The sequence below is a fragment of the Nothobranchius furzeri genome, chromosome 5, assembly GCF_043380555.1.
Source record: "Nothobranchius furzeri strain GRZ-AD chromosome 5, NfurGRZ-RIMD1, whole genome shotgun sequence".
Taxonomy (NCBI): Eukaryota; Metazoa; Chordata; class Actinopteri; order Cyprinodontiformes; family Nothobranchiidae; genus Nothobranchius; species Nothobranchius furzeri.
Genome location: NC_091745.1, coordinates 10,797,306 through 10,815,997, shown reverse-complemented (window position 1 = coordinate 10,815,997; position 18,692 = coordinate 10,797,306). Strand labels below are relative to the sequence as shown.

At 41.2% G+C, this 18,692-nt stretch overlaps 1 protein-coding gene across 4 annotated transcripts in view; it reads right to left on the bottom strand.

Moving 5' to 3' along the window:
- Positions 1 to 18,692, bottom strand: part of asic2 (acid-sensing (proton-gated) ion channel 2) — an 808,019-nt gene that overhangs the window by 258,621 nt on the left and 530,706 nt on the right. Inside the window, exon 1 of one of the 4 annotated variants that reach the window (XM_054741302.2) lies at positions 8,725 to 11,200. The exons of the other annotated variants lie outside the window; for them this stretch is intronic. Within the exon in view, the coding sequence (XP_054597277.2) occupies positions 8,725 to 9,459 (735 nt within the window). The 5' untranslated portion in view covers positions 9,460 to 11,200. Of the gene's footprint in view, positions 1 to 8,724; positions 11,201 to 18,692 lie in introns of those variants that run through there. 4 annotated transcript variants of the gene reach the window in all.

Sequence of the window (18,692 nt, the reverse complement as noted above, 5' to 3'; positions counted from 1 at the left end):
GGCTTTCAGCTCCTTCCAGAAGGGGTGGGGGAGCAGTGGCGGGAGCTGTAGCCTTTCAAATTTCAAAATCTCCTCATCCTCTCCTTGATGACGTCCCATTACGGACCCCAGCTTTAAATAGATATACCAACAGTTCATAAGCAATTAAGATGGTCACATTAACTAAAATAACCAGACTGAATAATTCTCTTAATCAGAGCATAAACCAAAAGTTTGTTGGAAGAAATTGTCCTTGGCTAATACCCAGTGCATAACTTTTTAGAAAAGCTAATTACCGTATTTTCCGGACTATAAGCCGCTACTTTTTCCCCCACGCTTTGAACCATGATGCTTATAATGAGGTGCGGCTTTATTCCTTCACCTGCCAGGGGGGGCTTTAGCAGAAAGTGAAACAGGTGGAAGTCAAACGTGGAAATCGAAGAAAGTGCTCATTTTAATTTAGCACATGCAAGCAGCCGGCACGACGAAGAATTTGTTTCAAATCCATACCCCTCATCATGGTAACTACACGTATGAGTTCATATGATGCTGCATTTAAGTTGAAGGCCATCAATCTGGCAGTAAAGGAGGGAAACAGTGCTGCCGCACGTAAGCTTGGCATGAATGAATCCATGGTTTGGCGCTGGAGACGGCAGCGGGAAGAACTCATTGAAGCCAGCATCACCCGGGGATGATGACAGCAACACGGACAGCGACACCAACATCGCCACAGAAAAGGTATGTGACGAAGCTCTTCTGAGGCTGTTCAACTCCGACACTGAAGAAGAGGATTTTAACGGCTTTGGTGCGCAAGAGGAAGATGAATAAACTAATCAATAACTTTTCTGTTTTGTTTGATACTGATCAGTTCAGTTACGTTCAGTTAAACTACGTTTTCAGTCCAGTAGATATCCGGTAGATATCTGCTGCTTTTAGCCCGGTGCGGCTTATAGAAGTACAGTTCCACGTGTTTTTAAAAACTTAGTAGGTGCGGCTTATATTGAGGTGCGCTCTATAGTCCGGAAATTACGGTATGTAGAAGAGCCTCTGATTACATTCACACCTCAGTTCATAAACAAAAGTGAAATTAGTAAAAGACAGAATTTGCTTCTGCATTTGGGCGATAACCTGACAAAGAGTGTATGAGCCGAAGAACTCTTGCATTCAGGGAGATGATCACAAACGAGGAACAGGTGAGCTGATTACTAATGAAAAACATCATAATCAGTGCCTGAGGAGCTGAGGGAAAAACCAGAACAACCTAAGCAGACAGACTCTCATAAGGTTAGGGACACATACCAAACAAAACATATTATTATTTTATTTATTCTTCAACGATCATTTATTCTCCCAGTCAGTGTATCAGTTTCCTTCATTACATCGTTGGATATTCTGATTGGTTCTCATTGTGGCAGTCCAAACTATCATCCCTTGACTTTTATCTTAAATGATCTTAAGATTAACATGTACAGCAGTGGAATGTACCAACCTGACAAAAATCACCCTGCAACATTAACATCTCATCTTTGTGTGGGAGTGTTTTTGATTTTGTGTCAGAAGACTGTTGATGCAACTTTGGAGTAATCTTTGACCTGGTTTGAATGTTTCAGCAGCTTTTTTTTACCCCGCTGTGCTAACGGCTGTGTCGTACATTTGTAATTTTCCTCAGTCAAACACAACACCGCTCCTGGGGGTGGGTGTTTTCATCTAAAGGTCATCAGAGTGGATTTCATTTGACTTGTGGGTAGTGTGCGTATATTTCATGAGTAATAAGTTTGCATAAGAGAGGAACTGCAAGGAAAACGCAGAGACTGGTGACACTTGAGGTCAAGCAAGGCATTTATACATGCCTTTGCATACTGCAATCACTGCCTCTGTCATTATTCACTGTGTCTCCTACATAATCACTGGGCGGCTTTTTTTCCTCCAGTATTACAAAGATGGATAATTTAAAACTCATGAGGTCTACTGGAGACCTGCTACAGCTTCAGTTAACGGTATTCATGGGAAAGAACAGCATTCATTAACGTTCTATTCTAAACACTAACCTTTAACAAGTCCCGTGGTTTATGCGTCAACACGACCTCTTGAATACTAACTCATTATAATCTTAAAATCTGCGTTCACGCTTGCATTACAACAGGAGATTTAGGTGGTTGTTCGCCGTGGCCTTCCTGTCCTACAGCCACTCGATTCTGGCTCTTCCCAGCATTTGTGCAATAAGAATAATCAATGCTGTGGCCGTTTCAGTTAGAACACAGTGGGGTTGTGGCGTTTTAGTGCAGAAAGTGAAAACTGGCCAAATAAAACTATAAAACACCCTTCATTGTGAGGATTGGATCCTGAGTGATGAGTGTGGTTAGCATGGGACAACCTGTGGTAATGAAATAGCTCTGGTTTGAGCTATAGCTTATTTCATGTTCATCTCATTCAGGCTAAATCAATAGCTTGTGGTCCGCTTTAGAGAATCCCACTGAAAAAGGTCAGAGCCTCTCATTATTACCTGGATGTGCTTACATCTCAATCAGAGGCTCCTTCATGCTCAGTGGTGATAAATCAGGCTTTAAGGACTGCTTCTCAGGGATATTCACAAATAAGCTTCAGTTCGTCTGATCAGAGAGCTGCGCCTGATACGGAACGTGAGCTGATCCCAAAGCACCGCCAGCAAAACCTAAGATAGTTTTAGCTTCAGAAAGAAAAGGCTGAATAAAAAGATGTTGCATCTGTCAACCTTTTCTGCAATAAATTCCACTCGATCTAACATCCTACTTGCATCCTGCTCGTTCTGTCTTTTAGAAGGACACACAATCAATACTCGCTGACATGACAGACACAATCACACAAAACTAAAGAAAAAAATCCATCTCAAATTGTCTTTTATATGAATCAAATGCATTATCACACCTTCTACTTAGAGGTGGCAGTTCAGTTTGCAAACACCATTTATATTTAGCAATGCATTATGTAGTCGATAAAACGAGATTATTAAGGCCGGACGCACCTAAGTCTCTTCGATCAACACAACAAAGGCAAATTCACAAAGGAACTAAACTAAAAATGTGTAAAGCATTTCAAAAATGTATTTTAGGCTAAACAACCCATTGGTGACTGCTGAAACAACAAAGGCTCAATTAATTCTATCAACATCAAGTGACCTGTGTGTACAGCAGCGTTTCCAGTGTAATGACATAACCGTTACCCACCTGCACAGGTTAAGTAAACAGAGCACGCATGAGCAGATCATTTGACAGCTGAGACCGGGAAGCATTCACACTGAAACACAGCATTATTTTGGTTCACTTTAATGAATCTGATCCCCTCATTGTTTGACCTTACCTGTCAGGCACCTGACGCATTTGCCATCCGGTGCTGGGCAGTCAGCAAGAGAAGTGTGATTTTATATAGAATAAAAAAACATATTCAGTATATTAGAGCAATTTTTACACTGATATTGAGAAGGGTTGAGTGATACAGTACATATAATCAATGAGAATGAGTGATGTTGCCCATGTAATATCTGAAATGATTTTGATCTAACTATTGAGTTTACATTACGATGTTCAGCCATGTCCATCCTATTGCAGGAGTTTGTGTTTCTGTGTTTACTTCCGATACATCACAGTTCACTCTGCTTTCTATCCAAAAGCTGCACTCCTCCCACCTAGGTAGAGAAACACCGTGGCTGAAGAAAGTATTTTAACAGAAGTTAGCATGCACTTATTTTTAAAACATCATCAGGGCTGTACCTTTTAACTGAAAGTGGTAATGACTTTGCAAGAACCCCTTGCTACCTCATGTCGACAAGGGAGAGGTGTTTCACAGTTCAGAAACATGGTAGCAACAAATCAGCACACCTTCCTTATTGAAAAGGATAAAATATTAAAGGCCCGGATCACTCATTTAACCCCAGAACACTAACGCTAAAATCAGTAACACCATCTTTAACGTCAGGTATATTTTACTCAATAAAATATCCCAGATAAAAGACAGCTTTCATCAATTTATGTAAAAGTACAACACTGTATGCCAAACTGTAGTACCGATATACAATATCACCTAAAATAAATAAGGTACCATGGGGGACACTTTAAAAATGGCAGCCAAATTATTAAAAAATCAGGTGATCTTTAACAAGAGATGTCCTGACTAAAACTAATAGAACTGGAAACTTGTTCTTTGGTCCATCCATTCCTGGGACATGCTAGCCTTGTCTGGTGATGGTACAGCCTTCCTGCAATCACTGACAACTGTGAAAAATATGTCACTCTCCATCACTAACGCCGGGTGAAAATCACCTAAGAGCACGCCCTCTTGAAATAAAAACCATTGACGGGAGGAGGGAAACAAGCACGCCCTCAGTGACATCAGTGAGCAGCCTGTAGCTACCCAAGGACCCGTGAAACTCAGACAGTAGCAATACAATGAAAATCACATGACAAAAACTGTGTGGGTGAAAATCACCTGACAGTGGTATTCTAAGGTTAATCGATACAACCGCAGTGGTCTCTAGAATGAATGCTTTGTAAGTCGTACTTGGGGGTAAAAAAAAAATACCGGTGCACCATTTCCAGGAAATAGAAGTGACCCACACCACAACTGAGCTTCAGACGGCTGGTTTAATAGTCTTATTTCCTGATATTTGGGCATCGCACCTCGGATTGGATAACAACAGCACGGCTCTACCACTGACTTGCAACACTGATGTTTTATCTCCACAAATAACACAAGCCTGGAGGAGTTCTGCGGTGGGGTGAAGTTGCTAATGCCAACGGTTAGCATCTACCAACCGAGACGTTCTCTGCTGTTTTCTGTACGCAAAACCAGAAGCTGATGCAGCAGATAGGTGTAGGAGACTATTCTCATGTGCAGCCAGCATGAAAAACTCAGAGGGGCTTACTATATTCAGAAATAATCATTAACCGCCCGGAGTGTGATTAGGAGGTGCTCTAAAACTTGGAGCACAGTTTAATTTGTCATCGCAGATGCAGTATCTGTTTCTGGATGGAGCTTTGGGAAGCAGGGTTGAGATGTGTATCTGCTCCACATACAAGCCCTGGCTTGCTAACGTGTCATTTACTTTTATTGAGGATGGTGTGAGCGCTTAGCCTTGCCTTTGGCACACTTCTCCTGCTCTGTCACTCCCCGCTGATGGGACTCACTGTAGAGTAGCTGAGAGTACATCACTGTTGGAGATGTGAGAACAAAATAGACCATCATAAACTACAGCTTGAGCCTAATAGATTTATTGATTTGCTTTGCTGCTACTAGCTTTCTATGATACAGTGGGTTCAGCACATGAAACCCTGCCGCTCAAGGGACTGGCCAGAGTTATGGGACCTATTTGTATTCCCAGCCAGGCACCTTTGTCTCTGTGTCATCTCTCATTTCCAACCACTAGTCATGTTGGTTTTTTCCTTTCTCACCCCTGAAGCAACTCGTTGCTTGACAGTTCAAAGCTTTCTTTGGACTCTTAAGCCTGCAAAAATCAAGTCCTATCAAAACCAGATTTCACACTTACTCTCCAAGACAATGAACATCACATCATACTAATTTGCACCCTCAAGTCAAGTATTTACATGCTTACTTAGTTTCACATCTTTGCACTTGTGTTGTTGGCGACCCATTTGACATGGCTGCTGTATCTTTTTGGGTGTCGTGGTGACGGAGCTCTAAAAGCAGTGATACTGAGCGAGCCTTAAGGAGCCTTTGCTGACTTGCAGCGGGAGCCTAATGAGATTAGCAAAACCACTGAGACCCTGTTAACAACGTGAACCCCACATGAGTTACAACAAGATGAGAAAGATGAAGACTGGCACAACAGGTTGCTTCTAATCAGCACATTAACCTGGCTCTATAGCTTAAGAAAATGCAGAAAAGGCAAACAACTGGAAAAGCTCTTGGCCATAAATAACCTTCCTGGTTTCATCCTCAGAGAAAGCAGACAGATAGTTTTACGTTTGCACAGCAGCTGCTCTCGGAGGACATTTTTCCATCAGCGGCTTGAACCATCCGTACTCCAAATTCAGATATCTCAAATGTGAGAAAATCATTCCGTCTGGTGAACTTGCTGCAGTTTTACTCTCAACACAGACAGCCCTTGTTCTCATCTTATAAGACAACACAGGCTTCACGCTGGAAATGAGTCTTCACATCGGGATCCACTTGACTGAATGCTTCGCCTTGACATAGACAGTGACCCGTGAACACTGAGGAAACAAAGCTGATAACAACAGAACCATACTAATGCTGAGCTGAAGTCTGCACCTGAAATCAACCAGGTAGAAAAATCTCTCCCTCTGTGCTGCAATTACATTTTTACGATTCACACGGCAGCAGAGTGATGAGCCTCATTTGGTTTCTGTCAGGGCAAAAAGACAGGAAGGCGGAGAGAGCGGCACCTCCCGCTGAGCTGGAAAAACACATAAAAGTACTCCGCTCACATCTTTAAGGGCTGTTTCTAAAAGTTATATTAATATTAGTTTTTGCTTAAAAATATCAGGTAAACAGAACGCAGAGTTTCAGTTTTAAGGTGTGGATGCAAACAGAAAAGAAAAATATGGTCATGCAAACCAATAGAGATCATATTTTAGCCTAGTCATAACGTGTTACTAATGAATGAACAGATCCATATCTAAAACATGAAGAATGACTTTAGTATGTATAAATGCCAGCTCATAATGATTTCATTTACAAATGAATTTTAATATTAGCAACATAAAGCTTGTTTGTTTGCCTGTAAGCAAACAGTAAACAGACAGAAAGTTGAGACAACTCTTGTCGTGAGTTGGCGCTGTAAAAACTGAATTGAATTTAATTGAAAGCTGAACTGAGGTCACTGCTGTGATACTAAAAAAGGTTTTTAAATGAATTTAAACAGTTTGATCTCAGATTCATGTGTACTACAGAAATCCTAACCCAATTATTATTGCAAGGAAAGCAGCTTTTACCTGCAAATATCTTACAGTTTTTACTAGTCTAACGCTGCTGTTACTTCATACTCACATCAAAAAAGCTTCACTAATGAATCGTCCCTTTAGAGCTGTAACCAGCAGCTCATCACTACCAGAGTGTGAATCTTTGTAGTGGAAAGTGCTTTGTTGTCCTTGTTTTAGACTTTTTTCTGTCTCCGATTTAAAACGTCTACACAAATGCAGACCATTTACCGTTCGGGGGATGTTCCAGCATGAAAAAGGTCAGCTTTTGTCGTTCGGGAGCAGAATTCATCGTTCCATCCTTTACAGAAAGTCATGATCTTGGAGCAACTAATCAAACTCAGATCATCACACCACCACCATGTTTGACTACTGGCATTGTGTTCTTTTCCTTCAATACAGTGTCAGTTTTAAACCAAATCATTTCACTTTCATCTCTTTTTGGGGATAAAGAGAGGTTTTTGTCTTGGAAGTCTCTGATGGATACCATTTTCCTCGCTTCACTCATTCTTATTGTTGAATCGTGACCTATGAACTGAACCAAGTGAGGCCTGCAGAGCTTTAGATGTTGCTGTGAGTTATTTTATTCTTGAATCTCTTCAGAACGGAGCATGATGTGCTGCCTTTTCCCATCATGCTGTCGGTCGAGTTCTATTCAAGTGATTTCTTAATTGCACAGGTGTTCTACAGGTACCGAGTATGAAGAGATGAAATCTGCGAGAGGGAAATAATGTTTCACACACCACGTTTCTCTTTGGTCTGACTGCTTATCTGTGTTTGTGTTTGCAAAATGATCTGTACTGTCATGGTCTGCATTTTGGCGCAGACTTCCAAATGTCAATCCCCAGAATCAGAACAGACCTGAAGGAACTAAAGATTACTAATCAGATTACAGAAATTATGTTATCAGAAAGCAGCATGCTTTTATTCCATCATCATGGGTTAATAACAGTTTTCTGATGCCTTTATGGCAACAGTATTGCTGTTTTTAAATGTTTTGCACGAATTTTCTTCAGAGAGAAGAACAAATGGACTTTTCTCACTCTAAGACAATATGTTTGATTTCTTACCCGTATGGGGTTTCTTTAGTTTTCCCACAGCTACTCACCACTGGAAAACCAACTAAATCAATGCTCACAAACTGGACATTTAAAATGAAAATCTCACACAGTCCACCTCTGAGCTCAGCTCCACCACTTTGTCCTTCCTGCCATTGTTTAAAGATTTTTACATTTATGTAAGTAAAATGTGTTTATCTCCCACAACAAAGCTGCTAATTGATTTCCTTTTGGAACAGACCCCACAAAGCTGGGCTTTCACTTCTACCTAAAACATGACGGTTGTTTTCTGAGATGAGGTTGACGTTTACCCAGGTTACACACTTCTCAGCCGCCTCATCATCCGTCTGCAGCTCAGATCTCGAGTAGATCACATGGAATTAAAGAAACACGTGTTTGTGGTATTGTGGAAGAAACAGCTGTGATAGCACAAACACGCTGAGTGACGATGAGAGGAGTGAGCACACTAATCCACAAAGTCTCATCAGGGTTCAGCAAAATGAAAAATACATGCTTTTGTTCATTTTTAGTGGTTGTTAAGCATATTTTAGGCCCACACGTGACCCATTTCGCTGACGTAAAGTGATCCTAGTTGCTGGTCAAACTACTTTATCACATTTTTTTCTATGGAAGAGTAAATGTTCATGGTACACAGATTTTAAAAGTAAACATTACTAAATAGTCCAGGTGGAGACAACTGCTTTCCTGTAAAATGGTAAAAGTTTTATAAACAAAACACAAGAAGCCTGACTTACAGAGGAGAAGTTGTGCGCTCCACAGGGCTCTCCCTTGTATTTGCAGGAAAGAAGCATTTCATCCAGCTGGTGGCTGAGTCGGTCCATAAAGTCTAGATTGGTTCCTTCAAAGTTTCTGGGTGGCAGAAATAGCCTGAAGTCTGAGAGTTTTCTGAACCAGGCCCGGCGATCCTCCTGCAGTAGGTCCAGAACCATGGGTCTCACTGTCCGGTTAGCCAGCAGCAGGCCAAGCCAGTGGCCAGCGAAGTACAGGTCGCTCTTTGAGAGTTTGTAGAGGCGAACAGGATTGTTGTTGCAAATAGTGACAGCAGGAAAAGCCAGTTCTTTGGCCCATTCGGTGTGGACTCGTGTGTAGGTGGGAAAAGAGAGCCAGTGGAGCAGACGGTTGGAGGACCAGGATAAAAGCAACCCCAGGGAGGTGCAGAGGGCCAACAACCAGAAGGCCCTGCGGCCAACGGAGCCACCAGGGACGCAAACATGCCGCAGGCCATGTAGACGTGTCCTTGACAGCAGCGTGGATGTGATCTGAGCCAGACTTGGCTTTGTGTGACGTCGCTTACGTCCCTTCCTGATCATGGCCGGGGAACCCCTACGGAGACAGTGCCCCTCAAGGGCCATTGCTGCCCACAGTGCTCCTACAACCGCAGGAGAGGCATCATTTCCCAGCCAGGCCTCAGGGGCCGGGGTCCACATGTAGCTCCAGGATAAATCCACTGCTGTAATCCACACATGCATATGCGTCTGGCCTTAGAACCACTATTACCCCATGCAGGGATACCCACAATGATATGGCATGAACATTTGAAAGAACCCTTACATGAATGCTACACTCTGAAGTCCTCTCCTGGCGCTGCAGGTGTGAAGAACTCAGCAGCAGCTACTTGTTGGTCTTCACTTCATGTCTCACAGCATTTTTCCAATCATCTACCTCAGCAGGGGAAGAAAGAGAAAAAAACTGAGGGAAATACGCTCTAAGCAAGGTGTCTTCTACATGAGTGAGCCCTGCATCCACGGCAGTTAGTGTGACAGTAACCAAGAGGTGATGAGACAGAGTGAGAGAGAGAGAGAGAATGAAAGAGGAAGAGGCAGGGGAGGAGAGAGGAAAGAAGGAGGCTGAATACAAAATACTAGCGCCTAAGCAAAGAGGACAGAAAGCAAATGAAAGAGAAGGAGATAATTAAGGTAATGAAATGATGGTGGGGGGTTGGTTGGAGAGGTGTAGTCTGCTGACTGAGGGCTTGTCTTGTTCCACCAAAGTGCTTTCTTCTCCTTTCAGTTGTAACAATGTGCTTTTGAGCTTCGCTGGCTTGCAGAGGTGTTTGTCAGTCAGACGTCGTAATCAGCTCCTTACCAAAGTCAAAACTCTCATTGACAAAAGTCTCCAACGCTCATTTGCTTCCTGTCCCACATTGACTCTTTGACGTCTCATCCCTCCAGGGGCTCAGCTTTAGCTGGTTATTGGCTCCTTCAGATGACAACATGCTGGTTTCATCTCGTAGTGATCTGCTGTTCGGCATCCCCGTTAGAGCCGTACCGGACACTTTCACGTGGACAAAAAGAGATGCACACTCATGCACAGCTGTTTGCTGCGGAACAGCAGACCAGAGCTAATCTGTTCTTTGACTCTCTGATCTCAGCATCTCACTGTTTGGTATCCGTCTCCCGGTAGTCTCTCTTCCTCCTCTTCCTCTCTAGTTCTGCTCCCGACTCAGAGGCAGCATCTCTCATCTCAATATTCCTCTCATGTCTTCGCTCTTCTTCCTAAAAATACTCAATCCAAATCAAATCTATCAACTTGGTATCGCGCTCCTCCTCCTCTTCTGCTAGTTAAGCGTTGGTCCTAACCTTCTGCTGGGCTTCCCCTTCTCTTCCTCCTCTTCTCCTTTTCCACTTTGCGCACACACTTTCTTGTTTCTCTGCTCGTTAGGAAAGGCTTCTCTGTGTGTTTTCCTCCCTCTGTATCCTCGTCTTCCAGCTTTCTCCTTCTCTCTGCTCTGAATGACTTCTCTCTCCTCTGTGATCGCTCTGTTTATCCCGCCTCCCTCTCTCGCTCATTTTCCTCCAGTTTTCAGGCAGCTTTTCCCCCCCCGTTGCATCGCTTCTCCTCCTCCTGCGCCACAGCTCTGTCCACACAGCCAGTGAGCCCGTCACTGATGAGAGCGCCTGTCTCTCTCTGTGCTAACTCGCACCGTCCTTCGCCCCCCTCTGTCTGTCTGCTGCAGCTGCTGCTGCTGAGCTACGAGAAATGACTGTTTGCATGCGATGCACAACAGAATCAGACAGAATCTAACTCTAAACTTTTATTTTCTACAATCTTAGCAAAGCATAAAATGTTGTTAAAAACCACAAGTTAAAAGCGAGTGCAAACACATATCAAGTAGAATTAAACTAATGGTGTAATCAACCATGGTTTTACAATCATTCAAGACTTTTTTGCATCATGGTTGTTGCATGAAGATTGTCTGATTCTAATGAACAAAATCACAGCCATTTAAAACCTTTTTAGGATGTACTTGATTGCATCTTGGACCCACTGAAAGTCTGATTGTAAGTTTAAAAGGTGGAAAAAAGATCATACAGAGTACAAATCAGAGCAGACACAGGTGCAGCAGTAATCAGAAGGTAAAGAATGAGCCAAAGTACCAATAATCAGAGCTACAGTGGCTTCCCACCTAAAATGGAAAGGCTTCCACCTAACAGTGCTGATAGTGAGCTACTTGCAGAACCAAGGTCTGAAAAGCATAGTACGAATGCTTCCAACTTACTGAAAAAAGATACTATAAAAAGATAACCAACAAAAACAGGGGCAAAATGAAATGCATGGAACCAAATATCAATTAACCCCCAGAAACCCAAATTTAGAAAACAACTGCAAAATCTTTTTTTAACCTTTCACATGTTGTTCTAGGAGGCCAGATAAACGCGCCTATTTACACATTTTAACAGCCAATAGTGTTGCAGAACTGAACAATAGGACCTATTAGCAATGTAAATGTGGTTTTAAAAATAAAAATAAATGGGGATGGTTTATTTTTGTAGACTTAAATCTGATGTTGTAATATTACAACCGTGGGTCTCTGGGGGTTAACCATTTGTACCACATAGATCAAAATCCTGAAAAAGTTTCAGGCTAAAATGTAAAAAGTGATGACCTGACCTGCCTTCAATCCAACAAAACATGTTTAAAAAAAATTCATTCTGTAGTTTGAGCATGCCTGTATCTCCCTCTAGTCTATTCCAATCGCCCGTCATTAAAAACGAAACTGGAACTTTCCTCCTTGCTGTGTGTTCATATTAATCTAACAGATTAAATGTCTCCTCAGCCTTCATTACGTTCTACGGGAGTGATGCATCCCCAAATAATCATATAATCTGTGTTCATGATCTAAAACTTGCAGGAAACATGCTGGACGCAGGCTCCAGCATGTCGGCTAGTCATTTTACTATTAACTAAGAGAGTTAGCCAGAGCGCTTGGTGACCACAGACGGGTAGAGATGGGTAACTTTCACATTTTAATCGACTCGGTACCAATTCCCAGTACCTAGGAATCGATACGGGTGCTTAACAGTACCAATTTGATACATTGAGTGTTTAATAATTAATTCATTCTCTTTTTGAATTAAACATTTTTTCTCAATATTTAACCATATTGGATAAATATCATGATAAATAACAATTGTTTGTATTTTATCATCGTAGTGATGTACAAAATTCTTCAATATGAAAACTTTTAACCACAACTGTTTCTAAATGATGCAAAATAAATAAATAAATAAAAACAGCTCCATGTACTCCTAAACCTCTTCTCTGCCTTCTGGAATAACTATGATGAGGAGACCATGTATTATAAACTATAAACTACAAATGAAACTAAAACAAACTTTGATACCCTACAATTGTTTGTATTTTAATATTGTGGTGTTTCACAAACTAAACCCAGCTCCATGTACTCCTTTTCCTCTCCTTTCCCCTCTGGACAAACTGTGTGATGAGTGGGTCCTTGTAATCTTAAAAACAGCTAACTAAACAGAAGCAAACATCTTTGCTGTGAACTAAATTTACTGTGTATCTTCATTCCTTTTGCTGTTCATTTTCAAACTGTTGATTTTTCATACTCTGAAGTTGGAATTTCCGAGTTACAAGGAAGAAGCGAACTTACCGTTAGCTGATAGCAGCTAAAGTAACATGCTAATATTATCTTAAACAGTTTATTTACCTGCTGGAGCAGATTAAGATGATGATGTCTCAGATTGTTGTAGCTGTTGTCATCATCACCCAGTCACCCATCATATTTAGTGAAGCGAAGCCAAACTGTAGAGTTCTTTCTCTCTGCCTACTCAAAATGTCCAAGTACCGAGGGGAGAGCGAACGCACAATTAGCTGATAGCAACGGAAGCTCAAATATCAAGCTAACATTATCTTAAATTTACTTTCTGGCACCGATGAACACGTTACAATAAATGCTAATCAGGTGTAGCTTGCCTGTTCTGAGGTGTAACATGGATCGCAGGCTGCTGCTGCGTGCAAGATACGTGACTTCATGGGAGCAGGCCAGATACTCTGAATTGTGGTATTCTGGCTAGAGAGGGCAGAGAGGGCTGGGTGACATTTAATTAACCCTGTAAAGGGTCATTTTAGCACATACTGACTCAAGAAAATGATATAAAAATATGAAAACGTTGCACAGTTCCCTTTAAAGCAAGTATCTAACAGGGCTGCAACTGATGGCAACAAATAGTGAATAGTGTTTAGGAAAAAAATTCAAGGACTCTTATTTCTTAGTGTGTGGTATTTTGAAATAAATAGTCAAACTAAAAATAAAAAAACATCCCTTGCAGACATCTTAAAGCCATCTAGAAGGGTTCCCAATTTAGTTTTTAAAAATCAGGAAATGCACAAAATTTGAGATGACTTATGGAGAGGTTGGAGACCAAAAATAAAAAAAGAAGGATACATTGCATGCATATATGATTAAGAAACATTGTAACTAAATTACATCCCGGTGACCTATCCATTAACTGGAAAACAACTTCCTGGAAGAGCATCATTATTAGATTATTATGACTTCTGAAATTGCTCACATTCATTGGCCTTCAAGATTCTCTTTCCCTTGGGAGGGCCTGCTCCTCCTTGAAGAAACAAAGCTTCAAAATGTCAGAATAGTTATGTTCACTTGCCATCTGCCCATTTAGGAGAAAAGCCCGACCCCCTTCTGGGCAATCTACACATTTTTCCAGTTGATGCAGGGCTTGATCCATAGAAAGGAAGAATTCAGGATACAGGAGGGGAGGGAGGAGGGCAATGAGGATTTTTTTTTTGTTTTTTGTTTTTTTTTTTTTGCTGGAGGGTCATCTTGAACTTCTTGATAAATTATGATGTTAAGATGAGGCCATATAATCCAGATATTACAAAGTTTTATTTAACATCCTCGTTATTACAAGATACAGTCCCTTTATTTTTCCTTGCACTGAGGTAAATGTTTCTGTACTCTCTTTTATTTCTAGTGTAAAGCTTCTTTTATAAAAAATAAACACACATTACAATTTTTGCTATTTAGTAATAAAACCATGCATGTATCACATCTGTCAATGAGCATTTTTAACAGAGGAGTTAAGAACACTTCATTACAGCAAATACATTCAAAGCTTCTGAGCCAACACCACAAGCAGCAGAAGAGCTCTTCACCATTTAGTGTCTTAATAACTGTTTCGTAAATTCACTCATTACCACTCACTGTTCGTCTGTCTACCACAAATGACACCAATGAGGTTTTCCTTTTTTGATTTCTTCATTAACACCGTCATGTCTCTTCAACAAACATGTTTAATACGCTGGCAGTTCACGGCACCTTTACATAATCGTGACTGGCCCTACTTTGCATAGGAATGGGTGATTTCTCTGGGTGATTTCTCAAATAATCAGTGTTGGGCAAGTTACTTCAAAACTGTAATGCATTATTTATTACTTGTTACCCTCATTTTAATGTAATTGATTACATTACAATATTACTGATTTTAAAATGTAAGGCATTACACTACTTTTGCATTACTTTCAGTTACTTTCACCAAAACAATTTCAATACGAAATAAGTCATGTGACGCTCAGTGAACTCATGACACATCCAGAGGAAGGTGATGTGGTGCCTGAGCTAGGATTGCTGTTAAAAACAGTCAGATATAATAACAGTTCTTTATTAAATAAAAGCAACAACAATCTGTTCTCTCAGCACGCTGCCATCTTAGATTAAATGAGCAGGATGTGAGGTGGTGGGGGCTCCAAGCCTATATTTGCCTTGGTCCCCAAATGCCTTGATACGGCCCTGGATGTGGGACTGACTTCTGGTGTGATCTGATTCTATCACATGTATAAATATTAAATGCTTATATATTATTGCTTTTCACTGGTAAAAATGTCTATTGGGGATAAATCTACCTACTTTTTTTCTTTTCAAGCACTTTGCTTTGTTTTCTTGATTTTTATTCTCTGTCCTTTCTCTCCCTAACCTTCCTGCATGCTGCATGTTTTCTCCGTCTTCCAGAAAAACTGTTTCCTAGATTTCCTCCTTTTTAACTATTCAGCCAAAGGGATCTACCGAACGCAAAAAAATAAAAAGAAAGCTTAATATGCGCTGCGCTCCAGCAGCAATGAGTTGAAATCACCGGGCGAGGGCACAGATTATGAACTCAGCTGAGGCAAAGCACGTCAGAAAAGTACAGAAAGTACAGAGAATATGGGCTGATATGAGCGATCGCAAGTTAATTATTTTGTTTTGGTGGAGTGATTTTGTGAATATAACAGCGGCCGCGCGCAGGACACAGCTGGAGTATTTGAGCCGTTACCGCTGCGTCCTCTCTGCTCATAGAATGCCCGCAAAGCTGAGTCCATAGAGCTCCGGACCCCACGTGACTCTCAGTTAGTGGACGCCATTTTGGCATGCAAAAAAGGTAAACAAACACGGATGTAACCATGAACATGAACGGGATCCGCTTGGATTTTACTTCGTCGGAGTTTACTTCACACTTTAAAACAGAAGAAATCGTTTTATATAGTCAGAAATTAAATAGACTAAACATCTCCGACCCTTACCGTGCCCCTGGGATACTTTTTAAAAACGCCAGAAGCTGTCGGAGCGGACGTCTTATCGGCACAACACCGGACCTGACCGGGGAACCCCTTGGGATTTACCCGGAGGAGCTGGCTCCGGCGGCTGGGGAGAGGGAAGTCACGCTACTGCCCCCGCAACCCGACTCCGGATACGCGGATGAAAATGGATGGATGGACGGACAAATAACAGATTTACACGTAAGTAGTCTCGGTGAGACAGATAATAGCAATCCAAAGTGCTTTTTATGTATGATCTGACAAATGATCAACCATTGCTTAAAAATGAAATACTGCTTAGCCGGTTAATTGCTGTGATCATAAAACACGTAAACGGCAGCACGCAGAACTCACGAGGCAACGTTTTACGCTACGTTTACTTGCTGCTGTGAGTAATAAGACAGAAAAAGCCACGCCAAAATAAGTTTAGGAAGCCCACTAAGAATCATAATAAAAGCATTTAAAATAAACACCATACACAGTTGAGGAAACGTTGGTTTAAGTGCCTGATATGAAGCGGTCGCTGCATAAGCGAAAACCTTTACTCTCGGGGTCCCACAGCTTCATTTTAGCCCGGTCACTAGCGCGTTTTATTACAATGATCCAACGTTTGCGGCGCTCCGGATCTTGGGGAGTCCTGTAGATGGCTCATTCCTTATGTCGTCCGTGTCTGTTCTGCATCCTGGGGCACAACAGGAATCTACCATATTTCCCGTTTGATTGAGTTTTCTGACAATAACAAATAGTCCAGCTGCCGGCTTCTGCCTGCCAATATGGCGCCGTTTCGATTTGAACTGTTGCATGCCGGGAGAAGTGACGTCAACTCCCGGAGCTCTATAAATGACGTCATATATGTAGATACCGGCTCTTTATTTTGGGCTTTCCGCAATTTTAATTTTTAAGAAACCTACATCTTGATTCTGGGTTTAAAAGTGCACTGTAATTACCGCGTTACTGACAATTGTACCGAGTAAATATTACCATTTTCTTTCCCTGTAATGCCTTACATTACCACATTACAGCAAAAAGCAATGCAGTACAGTAATTAATTACTTTTGTACCGCCATACTCTCAACACTGCACATAATGGACATTTTTTTAAGATACAGTGATAATAAAGTTAACTATAAAAATAAGAAATAAGATCGTTGTGTTGTGCTCAGAAAAACTTCTCCTTCGCTTTTACACAGTGACAAAAATGCAGCAAAATAAAAAACATTGTTAAAATGGTTTTTTTTGGACAAAACAGCAGTATTAAAATTGAATACCTAAACTGACCCATTTTTATTGGTGCATCTAATATGTTTTACAATTGTAAACATCTGCTTAGTAAATTATTAAATAAAATGCTAAATGACAACTATGATGGAAGGTCAGCCTGTGCAGAGTTGACCACTGAAGGCTGGTGAGGAAAAATCTTGGTGGGGCTATGTGTGGGAAGATCCTTTCTTAGTGCATTATAAGAATTCAAATGAACAGTTGGAAAAACACCCTGAGAACCATCAGCTCATAAACACCTCCTCCAGCAGCAGCTCCAAGAGGATTTCAGCTTTATCTCTATAAACCATCAGTGAGTGTGTGTGAATGTAATAAATATAAATGTTTGTTATAAACTAGTTGCTTATTTTCCTTAATAAGACAAACACTGTGGTTTTAAAGATGTTTTTCACATCTGCTGACAGTTTCTACTGAAGGACAAGATGGCAGAAAGTTAGAAGATGCTCTGAGGAAGACTGAAGCCTTCAGTCAAAACTGTCAGCAGGTGTGAAGAACACCTTTAACGTAACAGTGATTGTTTTATTTAAAAAATAAGTAACGTTAATGGGTGTGAATCATGGAGTGAGAGAGAGGGAGAAAGAAGATCCAGCACCTTCTAGCATGCTAGCCTGTACATGTGAATCGGTGGTGTAGTGACAATTCATTCAAACATTCCAACATTTCAGGTTCCAAAATGTTGCCTGTCTGTGTCTCCAGTCAACCTTTCTTGTTTGGAGGGGTTTTGCTCTCTGACGTGGAACACAACTCAACATCTGAAGACAAACCAAAACTCTCTCGCAAGAGAATGGATTCTTCCTCCCCCGTCTGAATCACAAGAACCCATATTTTGCAGCAGAGCCAAAGACTCGGCAGCAGTGTCCTTTAGGCATCTTTGTGTCGTGTTTGTTCAAGCCAAAGGTTCTTGTAGTAAACTGTCCTTCTTATTCCCAAGTTTATATTGTCATCACAGTTCACAATCCCACCCACCGTCCAACACTCCACACCCAAGTCTGTGTATGAGTATGACTTGTTTTCTACGCCTGAAAAGTAGCTTCATCATAGGTGTTGGGAGCCATCTTTTCAAATGCAACTATAGCAAGTTCGTCCGCTAAAAGTCACCTATTCACAAGTAGCTGAACAGTTCAAGTTGGCCTTGCAGTTATCCTGCCTGTGAGGCTCTAATAGCAGGCCTCCGTTGTTGTTGGTTGGTTGTGATTTCTGACCAGAATACACTTCCTATTCTGTTTATGTAACCATACATAAAAGGCATAACAGAAAATAATGGCAACAATGAAAAACCACCACATAAGTACACCAACAAAACCATACATTACAGTTAGAAAAAGACTTGTACACCCCAAAGACAAGATATCAGCAGAACACTAATGTGGAGTCATATATAAAATCCCACGCAAACTATGCAATAAAACATACATTAGTGAAGCAGGACGGCAACTCAACACACAAACAGGAAGGGAAGTGATGCCATTAACAGTGGCGAAACTCTAAAGAAGGCTGCAGAGATTGTCGAAACATCAGTAAAAAGAAGGTAAAAATAACACTTTTTCTGTGTTAAAAAATAACCATAATGCAGTGCAAACATGGAGAT